The 12,521-nt window shown below is 40.7% G+C and overlaps 1 protein-coding gene across 1 annotated transcript in view; it reads right to left on the minus strand.

Annotated features, from left to right (window-relative positions):
- LOC142337555 (uncharacterized) overlaps window positions 1-12,521 on the minus strand; it is a 288,613-nt gene that overhangs the window by 24,546 nt on the left and 251,546 nt on the right. Inside the window, exons 2-3 of the mRNA XM_075386865.1 lie at window positions 2,921-2,949; window positions 2,238-2,486 (exon numbers count right to left, since the gene is read on the minus strand). Coding sequence (XP_075242980.1) covers window positions 2,238-2,486; window positions 2,921-2,940 — 269 coding nt within the window. The 5' untranslated portion in view covers window positions 2,941-2,949. The remainder of the gene's footprint in view (window positions 1-2,237; window positions 2,487-2,920; window positions 2,950-12,521) is intronic.

Here is a 12,521-nt window from a genome sequence, read left to right on the forward strand (position 1 = left end):
TCAGTGTTTCCCTCTTGGCCTGTAACACCACATTTGATTATAGCAGGAAAGGAGTCCTTTTGGAAACTTTTGAGGTACTTAAAGATGCGATTTCTGTTGCGGGTAGAGAACAACTCCGATTCGTATTCCGTTCGATATTTTTCTTGCATCTCAGCACACTTCTCTTCAAGTTCTGATACCTTTGAGTTCAAGGCAGGGACTTCAACGAGGACAGGAAAATGATCAGAAAAGCCAGACATACTAGTCAGCCTCATCTCTGAAGACGTTTAAAATTAAATCTCTGCTTGAGAAAATAAGATACAAGCAAGACAAAGCCATGGTTTGCAAAGCCACCACTTGCTACAATTTGACAGTTAACGCGTGTCTGTTGAGAATTTCTAAGTAATCATTTTGTGATTCGTATGTTTCCCAGACAGATTAAAATTGCCAGCGAGCAAAAGGTTTCGACCACAATTCCATTCCAAGAAACAGGACAAATCTGACACCTCTTCCATTGTTAACCGATTACGGCTTCCAGTTGGAGGGTTGTAGAGCATCGCTATGAGTGGTTTTGGTTGTACTAGTTCGCAAACCCAAAGCGTATTTTGCAGAGATCAGGACAGATCAGAACAGTTGAAATCCGTCAACGCCAAACTGTTGCGGATAGCAATAAGGCAATCTCCGTGCTTTGAATTTTTTTCCGTGGTCGGTACATTTGCCCTAAGAATATTAAAATTACTAAGCAAGAGCTCATTGCTGCTGATATCATCGGTGAGCCAAGTTTCAGTATTAAGCAGAATGTCAAATGTTTCTCCTTCGCCGATGAACTAAGAGCTGACTCGCGGGACCTCTGACAAAGGAAACATAATCTTACGAAACAGGTCAGTCTTTTTTCCACGTGCTGCTTGGGTCTTCTCTTTTATCAAATCGCGCGTCTGCTGTAAATAATCACGAGACATGCTGACTGCTTTAAACTCCGATTGGGCAAACTACGATTTATAATACAATTGAAGACTTCGGCTTTATTATCCTTATTTTCAAGAACAAGTTTGAGTGGTGTAGGTCCAGAAACAATATCCCTTGGAGCGGGGCCAAGCCTGATTCCACTGGACAAAGGAAATTTTTGCGATAGATAGTAAAACTCGGCATAAATAAAGCACTGCTCAGTACCTGTTGTTTACCACATTCTACTGATGCCACGTAGATTAATTTCGTCTTGCAAGTGTTCTGGTGTCAAGATTTACTAGGCTTCTGACACTAGTTAGCCTTTTGATCGAGGCTAGTTACCAGCCAATTTTGCTTTCTACAACAACTTGATCAGTGCAGCCGTTGATGTGAGGATTGTTTACCCTATTGCCTAATAATTAACTTCGATTACGAGATTCTGCATGCTATCATTTTTCCGTTTTTATTTGGATTCATTAAAAAATTTTGGGTGTTCCGTTGAGCAGTTCTTTTAGGCATCCTCTAGCGACAACTTAGGACTCTAAGGAAATGTTAACAGTTTCTTAGTTTGTATGCAATTTTACAGCTGCGCGCTATGTGCTTTGGTCACCTCGTACCCTTATAACCAGACAATCGTGCATTTAAGTTTTTTGACACAAAGTTTTACCAATTACGCTTTCTACAATTCCTACAGAGTGGGCACAACTTTTAGGGTTTATCAACACATTAAGGCCCAGCTCGACATTTTCAGTAAGTTCGTTAGATTCCCTAACGGGGTCTGTAAACTTCTTCAATTGCTCTTTAATTTCGTGTAGATCGGATATTTTCAATTGATTAGTTGGCAGAGGATTTATCTTTGCTTTTTCTGTAAATCGTTGCAGATGTTACGCAGAATTTTGAGTTATATGCATGACTTTATTACAAAAGAAGCACACGAATTTATGCTTTTTACTGCAGGAGTAACACGACTCTGCATCTCTTGGGGACATCGTCGGGTTAAACTTGTTTGTTACAATTGCGCTTCTTTGCAGTGTAATCAGTAATATGATTGGGGTACGAAAAAAAACATGATCTTGGAAGGTTCACTTTTGGAACCAATGCTGGCACCGTCGACAAGGTTTAACATATTTATTAACTAATGTAACCAGTACTGACACGGGCGACAAGCAGGCATATAAAATGAGCTGAGTTTGTCGGTGGAACCAATATTGGCGACGAAAGGAACAAACAGCGCAAAAGGAAAAAACATTACAGAATAAACAAATCAAAATAGTCGGACAATCATAACAAATTAATGTCAAGAAAAAACTTACTTATTGTCCATTTTGTGACATGCGTCCCATGCATCATCTCTGTACTTGAAGACAACAAATCCGAAACAAGGGCTAGCTCTAGCCACCCATGGCTTTTCACTTAGAGGTCCATATCTAGCAAACTCTCTCTGTAGCTCTTCCTCATCTGGATTGTCTGGTAAATCAGCCAAATGAATGCGAAACCCTTTAGATACTGGGTCAAACATGCAATTCTCCTCTTGAAACCTTTCTGGCGATGAAGATCCGCTTCTAGGAAAAAAAAACATCGCGCGTAGCACACAAAAATTTGTAATTCTTGGGGAAACCGCGGGAACAAGTAGTACCAGGAATCTAGTTACTGGATTAATTTTTAGGATCACTTCCATTTGTTCCGCCCCAACTTAGTGGGTGTATGTGTATATTATTTGCAACTCCCAAGCAAACGCGAATATTGATACTTAATTTACTTTTTACGGCATCTGCTCTAAAACTAGAGGGTGCATATCATACTGGGAGGCACAAACATTTACATTTTTTCAATATAGCTGCATGTTTCTATCTTACATTATACAAAGTCTAAAATGCTCTCCAAGCGTTCTGGACTATTTTAACAATTTCGACACTTTCTAACCTACTAAATAATATCTATTTCCCCCTCAAAATTCTCATAGATTCCAACTTATCATAGTCAGAATATTACGTACCTAGACTTTGAGCGACCCATGGCACGTCTGAAACAATCCAATAACGTCAAAAAGCAAACCAGTTGGCCAATGCAGAAATGAGGAAGGAGCTCTCGAAACTTTCAATAACAATTAAGGACCTGAAAAAAACTGCAAACGAAAATCGAAATCATCAAAAAAGCAGACACAAATCATCTATAGATAAGCAAATACAATTGAGTGAAATCAAATTTTTGACCAACCAAACAGTAAATTTAATTGGAAGATAACGCTAATGCATTTTTTTAAAGAAAAAAACTAAATTAAGAGAATTCCCTCCCCAACACTAGGTAAATATTGGCTGGTCCGGTGCCCTCCCAGCACTACGTTTTCAAAAAGCTTTTGGTATTGTTAAAATCTATCAATATTGTTGTTGTTGATGCTGGGGATTTTCAGGTTGTCCTGAGGTGATTTCTCCCTGTTGTTGGATTAGAATCTTGGGGTCTTTCCCATTATAACCCATTACAACGTCCATTTCAAATAATAATAACTTGAATTCAATAAAGGTCAACAATAACAGAACGGTGCTAACATCATTCGAGGTCAAACAAAAAGAGCAAAATCAAGGCAACTGATCGTAAAGACGAAAATTCAAAGTGCACTGTGTGCTGTTAGAATGAAAAATGAGCACAACGTCTGCTAATGAAATGAATAAATTACCAGTCAGTTTCTGGAGGTCAAAGTTTGGTATGAAGCAGTATACATTTAAGTTCACGTTAGGTTTCAAATTAAGTTTATATGTACAGATTTATGGGTTGACTTCGGCATTAAATGCACAGGGTGAAGACTCCTCCTTGTAAGAGCGTTGTCCTCTGTGGCCTCTTATACAAAGGATTGTGCTTCTAAGTAGGGCGAAGCTCAGGGATGTTCTGATGAAATTTAAGACGTTAGGATAAGTGTCTTTCGTCTTTTCAGCAATTCTTGATGCAAGTCGTTTTATAACTATTGTGGAGCCGGGGCCACTTCCTCCTGTGGTCGAGAAGATCAGAGGGATAAAAGAGCTATGCTCAACTTCAACAATTCTGTCCAGGTATTTGGTTTTCTTCGTCGTTTCGTGGAACTTGTAGCTCTCTTTGATTCCAATACGTCTGTTTGTTGGAGCAAACGGGTTGAAGACTTTAACATCATAGTATGATTTCTCAAAGCGAGAACCCCATAGGCCTTTAGCTGAGATATCTAATCGTGCTTCCTCGTCCTTGCAGGTTGCGGGTTTTAGGCTCTCATTGCTGAGAGGCTGCAGGTGAGGTTCAACTTCGATATCGTAACAAGTTTTTCGCATAAACTCGGCGAAGAGGTCTTTTACTTCATTATGACTGATTATTGGATATTCTCCCTTAGGGCAGTGAAGGGCATGGGATACAAGAAACTTCGAGCCACACGCACACTTCTCGGGAATATTTTTGAATTGCCAGCCATATCGAATGCATAGGGCGTCTATGAACTCGGTTTTGGTTAACCAGAAGTCATGTCGTTCTATTGGCAGTGCATTCAACCATGTAGACGCGCCTTTCTCACTGGCTAGTTTTACTGAATATTTGAGATCTTCGGTCATGTTTGCAAGAATTTCTTCTGACTTCTGTTTGTTTTGGGTTTGTTTTTGTCTTCGTATGTCTGTTTTGATTCTCTCTTGATGTAGTGTCGCTGTTGTTACGTCAAAATGATCTAGTGGGCTGCTGAGAAGTTTCGATTGCTCATACGCGGGGACTAAATTGTCAGGAGCTCTGATTGCCATCCCGCCATTCTTTTTAGGTAGACTTAACAGGGATCTCATAAAATCATCGGGGGAGTCCTGGTCGGTCATATTCGGTATTAGGCTTCTACGTATGATGTTCTCTGAGTCAGCTAGGATGGTATCAGCTTTTGGAGTTGTACGTAGCAAGAATGTCAATTTACTTTGAGCGCCTCGGGAAAAACAATGATAGGCTGCTTGCGGTGACGATTTGGCAAACTCGCTTAGGTTCTTCAGTAGTTTTTGTTGTGTTTCTGATTGCTCTTGAGCAAACTTCTGGCAGGCTGCTTCAGACCCTATTACAGAGCCGAGAACTCGTGCACCGTCAACGATTTGTACGTTTGTGTTATTGAAAATATGTTTCGCTTTTTCAATGGTGTGAGGCTTGACAATTAGCTGGCATTTGGGGGCGTTGACAAAGTATCCAAATCCTTCACCAATTTTGTTCAGCTGCTTGAAGAACAACAGGAGTTTTTCAATTGTTCCCGCTGCAGTGCCATCGTCAGCGTACCATTTTTGCGAAACTGATTCCATGTTCATTCTCTCTATCAGCGGCCTTGACGCAATGCCATACATTAGCATTGCCAAGGGATCCCCTTGTGTACATCCTTCCTGGGAAAGAAGGGTCTGCTTGTCGACGTACAGATTGCTGGGGGTTTGGTAGGAGTTGTTCAGGGCGCAGTAGATAGAAGGGCAGATTTTCCTTATGTTTTCAAGCGCTGTTGCTCTGTTCAGGTTGTTGAAGGCATTCGTTGCATCTATAAGTAGCAGAGCTTCACAGGAGTCTTTCTCAAATTCGGTTCGCAGGGAGTGAATAAAGTACTCGATTCCCGCGGTCTGACCCATGCAAAGCTGGTCGATTCCGCCTATTGAGCGTAGTTCTGCATCCACACTTTTGGCGATACATGTTCCGATTATCCTCCGAAGTACTTCACCAATTCCTATCGGTCTAACTCCAGGGTTTTTGTCCAGAGGAATAAGTCGGCAGCTGTTGTATGGCATCAGGGTTTCTGGTTCGAGTTTTTGGGTCGCGATTCGTTTGGCAATAGCTGCGACTGTGTTCTTAGGGTTGTCAGAGTTCTTTTCGAAACAGGTCAAAATCCTTCTCCATTGCGCTGAGTCTAAGCCGGACGGACCAAGTGCTCCGTTAGTGCGCAGGACAACTTTTTCAACCAATGCTGCATCGATTTTTTTGAAGACTGCTGGGTGGTAAGCAAGGGGTTGTTGTCCTGTAACAAGACACTGTTCGTTCAACGAGGATGCAGGTGGGTGCTTCGTAAGAAGAATACTCAAAACATCGCTGTCTCCAATCTTGTGTTTCAACGGAAGGACTCCTCCTTTTTCGCCGGCCAGCACTCGCATCGCGCTTGAGACTTTTCCTTCTTTCATCATTTCAATGAAACGTTTGATTGGTTTGGGCTCACTTACTTATTGTTTGGCTGCTGGCTTTCTTTTTTGCAATACTCCTGCCTCATGGAAAAGTTCCGTCAGTTTTCCACTAAACCAAAGGTCAAGACGTCGGCTTAGCGTTTTATTGGCAGAGCTGTCGTCGGCCTTCTTTGTCCGGCAGAGCAGTAGGTGGGGCATGATCATGGCAACGAGCAATGAGAAGGGGGCATTTGCTGATTGGTCTGCAAGAGGTTTAAGGGCGTCATTTAGTGCGTTGGTAAAAGAGTTGCCTGCTTTGCATTTGTTGATTCTCATGAAGCTTGGCTTCCAGTGAACGATTTCTTGGTAGATAGGAAGCAGGTCTTCTGGTTTTTCTAGCGCTGCCCAAAAACTTTGTTCTGGTGTTTGTTGGCTTTGGGGGTTCACTGGGTTTTGAAAATTTGGGCGTACGTCTCCCGGTATGGCTTGGCCCGGTTCCCGGCCCCTCTCACAGCCAGCTTGCTCCTGAAGGTCACCAGGACCAACAAGCGAAGCAGAGTCTGGGCTAACTCGGGGAATCGCGGGCCTTAAACAGTATAAACGTCCATTTCAAATGCAATGAAAGTTGGTACTGTCAGAAAGACGGGCTGGCAATGGGTGCGTCCTTGGCGGTGATTTTGGCATACCTTTGGATGAAATCGTGGGATCCACAACTGAAATTACAGACACCTAAATGTAAAACCAACACACAATCGAGCACTTGTCGCAATTGCGAACATAACCGACTAACGTCGGGCGAATTGCTCTCAAACGACCGTCGAGCGGTTGGCTTCGTCAGTACCTAGTCACGGGGGGGGGTGCACCGGGGGCTGATGGGGGGGCAACAGCGCGGTGGGGGTGGAGGCAATAGTGGGTGAGGTGTCTCAACCTCTAAGAACCGCCCTTCACACCATAAGTATAAGTCTCCAAACCAATTTGAGCTGAAACAGAGCTGAAAGTCTCTAAGAGCACTTAATGCCCGCTGGGCGCTACCTGTTTATCCCATTTTTGAGGACGAAAAGGCAAAAGCGTCAGACGAAAAATTGGTCATGCGAAAAATCGCATAAAAAAGACCGACAGGACTAAAATAATTGCTACAAACTTCGTTTGAGAGCAATAAAACACCGTGTGACAGCACGTTCCAGGGGTGTTGAGTGTGAAGTTTGTAATAGATGGCTCCACGCAAAATGTCTGCAAATCAGTAACACAGAATATGATAGCATGGAAAACAAGTTCTGGATGTGCTCATTCTGTCGTGAAAATGATCAGACTGACATTAACGGTTCGTCCGAAATTAGAGATTTTGTAAGATATGTCGACGATATTGTGAGGACAGTTAGAGGTGACACAAAAGAGCTGTTAGATGCGGTCAATAACCACATCCAAATCTCCAATTTACATTAGAAACAAAAGATGATAAAAACAGTTCGCCACTTCTGGACATGTCAATTAACGTACAACCGGAGGGGAACTTTTTTTTCACATGGTATCAAAAACCATCAGATACTGGAACAATTTTGAACTATCGTAGCTGTGCACCCCTACAACATAAGAAAAGAATAAAACAGAGAACAATACACCGCCTGTTCCGAGCCAACAGCAATATTGTGAGAACAGTTAGAGGTGACACAAAAGAGCTGTTAGATGCGGTCAATGACCTCTATCCAAATCTCCAATTTACATTATTAAACAAAGATGAGAAAAACAGTTTGCCACTTCTGGACATGTCAATTAAAGTACAACCGGAGGGGAACTTTTTTTGCACATGGTATCAAAAACCATCAGTTACTGGAACAATTTTGAACTATCGTAGCTGTGCACCCCTACAACATAAGAAAAGCATAACACAGAGAACAATGCACCGCCTGTTCCGAGCCACCAGCGATATTGTGAGAACAGTTCGAGGTGACAGAAAAAGAGCTGTTAGATGCGGTCAATAACCTCTATCCAAATCTCCAATTTACATTAGAAACAAAAGATGATAAAAACAGTTGACCACTTCTGGACATGTCAACCAAAGTACAACCGGAGGGGAACTTTTTTGCACATGGTATCAAAAACCATCAGATAATAAAACAATTTTGAACTATCGTAGCTGTGCACCCCTACAACATAAGAAAAGCATAAAACAGAGAACAATACACCGCCTGCTCCGAGCCACCAGCGATATTGTGAGAACAGTTAGAGGTGACACAATAGAGCTGTTAGATGCGGTCAATGACCTCTATCCAAATCTCCAATTTAGATTATTAAACAAAAGATGAGAAAAACAGCTTGCCATTTCTGGACATGTCAATTAAAGTACAACCGGAGGGGAACTTTTTTTGCACATGGTATCAAAAACCATCAGTTACTGGAACAAAATTGAACTATCGTAGCTTTGCACCCCTACAACATAAGAAGAGCATAATACAGAGAACAATACACCACCTGTTCGGAGCCACCAGCAATTGGAAAGCGTTCCATGAAGCATTGACAAAGAATGAAGAAATTCGGGAATGTAACTAATATCCTAGGCATTGGGTAGGGAATATTGTCAAGGATACAAATAATCAGCTGCGAATGAAAGAACAAAGAAAAGGACATAGATATAAAGCGGGTGTACCCGTAAAACAACAGGAAAATACTGAGAAGCAACAATTTGTATTACAGTACAGAGGCAACATACTGTAATGAATTTGTAAAGAAGTTGAACGAAATACATCCTTTACAGACGATTTTCACCACTCGGAAAGTTAGGAGCTGTTTACTTAGCCTCAAGTCTAGCTTTGATAAGGATCTCAAATCCCACGTGGTTTACGAACTCACTTGTAATGGATGCAAATCCATCTATGTAGGGCAGTAATGCCGATATATTACCACAAGGGTTGCAGAGCATGCCAAGGCGGACTCACCGAAGGGAGTACATGCAATCGAGTGCAACGGTGATTTCGATCGAGTGAAAACAGTTTTCCAGTGGAAGATATTAGACCAATGCAGCAACCAATCCAAGTTAATGACACTAGAGGCGCTCTATATAAGAACACTGAAACCAGCCATCAACAAGCGCGACGAACACGAGAATTGACACTGAAAGCTTAGTTTGAAGATGAAAATCCAACTTGAAAGACAAGTTACAAAACAAAAATTTCAATTTTACAATTGAACAAAACCAAAGTAAGTTTAAAGCAATATATGTAGGTTTACTGATAAAAAACATGTCGATATGCATCTGCTACATCAAATCGAAAATGTATTTCTACTCAGATGTAAAAATTTTGTAGATACGATTGTAGATATGTAAAAATTCGTTTTAAAATTCCCAGAATGATTGATTTTAGTGCTAGAATTTTAATTTCTGGCTTACCATTTTAGCATTTTGTATTGTTTATAACCTGACAATGAACTCAGAGTTCGAAAACGTTAGTAACAAAGTTTCAGAATGACAATCCTTTTTTAAATCTCTTTCCCATTTTAGCCCCCCCACAACAGCCCCCCCAACTTAGTGGTCAGATGACCTATAGCCCCCCAATCATGGTAAATATACCATAATGAGGGGCTATATTTTCATGGAGGGCTATAATGGGAAAGACCCGAATCTTGACCACTGATCTGGGCACAGGTGGCAATCACATGCCAACTGCCAAGAACACACGTTTCGCTCTGAGAAGTTGTTTTGAAGATTTTTCATAGGCTTTAAAATTCGGGTTTTTAGACCAATCGGATTTAAGAAATCCACTCCATTTCCAATGATATCGACAATCCGGCTCATTCCGTAAAAGAATTTGTGTCGGGCTCTTTCGGTTCGAATAGATTTATTCTCTTTTCGGCGTCACGCGGAATTGGAATGGGGCACAAATAGAACTTCTGCTCCAGTAAACTTGAAACGAAGTAGGCCGTTCAATTGCAGACACATAGATTCTAGTTTCACCTCTCTATTTTCTGCAAGTCCAATCGAGACACGTGAATGAACTGGGCTCCATACCATAGATTCCCTGGAATTAACTTAGATTCTAAAATATCATCCGAACTCTTGTGAAAAATTCGAAATGGTGGAGCTAGCTGAATTCAGAAATTGAAGGCAAATTTCAGCTCCAAGAAGGATTAATACAGGTTAACTTTTATAAAAGCGAAATGTAGGGAAGGTAGCTTCAGAAATTGCGTTAAAAGTTTTTATGAACCGTGACACTCGAATTTAACCGGTTGAGCCACCGGTTTTATCTTTATTTGCGTTTGCCAAGATATCTTGGTTTCAGAGTTTTTGCTCTGTTCATTTTTCCCAAACGTAGTGTTTGGTCCCAACGATAGCGTTGAACATCATCCTTATTCTCTGACATAATCTCGGTTCTAATGTTTGAACCATAAATTTTTATGACAATTGGTTAAAAATACTGTCTCATAAATAATGAGCCATAAATCAGCGTGTTTAGCTGTCGCTTTCAAATGTTTTTTTTTGTTTGCAGACGTTTAAAATGTATTTTTTGAAAGCTTCCGCATTAAAAATTTCGTGAGCATGTTTGTAGAGTCACTACTCTGCTTTCCCCCATTGAAGCATATTGCTCCACTTATTAATAATTTAAAAACTCGACAGCGAACTTCCATCCATAAGTTTCGTATATATTACGTGCACTGTCATCCATAAGCATGCATCTTATTTGATTTAATAATTGGAATCTTTCTGTTTGGCCTCCTTTATCAGGGTGTATCAATAGGAATAGATGTTGGAATCGCCGATGGATTTCCTCAATCGTTGCAGTGGGCGAAATCCAAAGTAGATCGTATATTGACAATGCTCCTGTACCGGATAACTCATTTTCAATCTCCTGTAGTTGTCGTGTAGTGCGCTCTTTGGCATTTATCTCCGCCTCTAATTTTAACTCTAATTTTCTTACCCTTGAAGCCGTTTTTGAATCTTTTTTTCTGAGCTGCTTCCTGCTCCCCCTCGTATTCAACGAGTTTTTTAAGAGCTGATTTTAGCTGCCCACACAAAACGTCTGATTCAGTTCTTGCTGACTCGCAGGCGAGCCGCATTTGCTGGAGTTGGCATTCCAACTCAACTAAACCTTTATTAGCTTCGATTCTAGCACAAAAATGCTCCCGGCAACAATTAAAGTTCGGCAACAATTAGTTGTTACTTTAACTCAACAACTTGCCTTTGTAGCATAATGCTTTCCTGTTGTACATTTTTAAGTTGCTCCTGTAATTGCAAGGAAGCAACTCCCAGTTTTTCGCTGATTTCTAACCAAACTTTCATCCGACTCCATTCCTGCGTAGTAATAGGCGGTCTCTGGGTTAGTGTTGTTGGGTATAATTCATCCAGGGCCACGACCGTCCTAAAACGGGTTTTGACCCCGCAGATTCTACAGACTCCTCGTCGGACAACTGCTTTTACTTCCAACAGCTATGGCAGATAATATACATAATCTCCCACTTCTGGTTCCATTTCGCTTTCTAAACAAAACCAATATTAGACATGTTTAAGAGAATGAACATCATTCCAGAAATTCTATTGACGTTGAAAAATTTTCCAACTGAAATTGATTTGTTTTTTCTTGGCTTTTAGCCCCCTGCTCAAAGACCGTATTGTCGGTGCCCGACAACTCGCTTACTTTTGTTTCAACAACCTTTTTTGAGACTTCTTTTTGTTTTAACTGTTGGTTTTTCATAACAGTTATATTATTAACTTCGATTAATGGGTTAACCTAACGGCTGTAGTGCCACTCGTGGTTGAACACCTTCCAAAAATAACGTAGTTGATAAAATTATTCTTAAACACATTACTAGAAATTTTGCAGTCAAAAATAATGTCATTAGCGTTAAGGTCAATTCCCTTACTAAGTGCCAAACTTTCAAAATATTTCTTTCTATGGGTTTATTCCAAGGAGTTAATGCCATTTCAAATCACTGGTGTTTGTGTTGAAGTTCAATAGTTGTTCATGTGTAAACTTTCCTTTTGACCCCAGGAAAACTTCCCTTCCTGTTATCGTTCTTCTATTGTGTCCATACATTTGTGCTAGTTGACTTTCTTTAGCTGCTTCTCCGTGAACAAACCATCGAAAACTTCCTTGAAAATCGGAATTTCACGTTTGGGTTCCTCAAGATATAACAACACTTGTGGTTTTTGTCCCATCGTAAGGTTTTGACCAAACGCTATCCAAGAACCATTACCTAGTTGAAATACATTAGAGAACAATGGGTTGTACTTTATAAGCGTAAAATTTCAATAGAAAACCTTGGATATTCGGTTCATATAGCGAACGTAGCTCTGATTATTATTTTGTCTTACAATAATCGGCACTTCTTCAGTACAGTAATTTAAAGCAGTTAATTCTATTATTGTTTTTGGGCAATGATGAACGTAAATTATTGCACCTGCTGACTTTGCATGCAGTCCTATGACTCCCTATTTACCAATGAAAAAAGAATGCGAATCACCGTTCCCCATTAAAGCCAATACGTTTGTCTAGA

This window comes from Convolutriloba macropyga, chromosome 4 (assembly GCF_964194025.1).
Source record: "Convolutriloba macropyga chromosome 4, txConMacr16.3, whole genome shotgun sequence".
NCBI classification, from domain to species: domain Eukaryota; kingdom Metazoa; phylum Xenacoelomorpha; order Acoela; family Convolutidae; genus Convolutriloba; species Convolutriloba macropyga.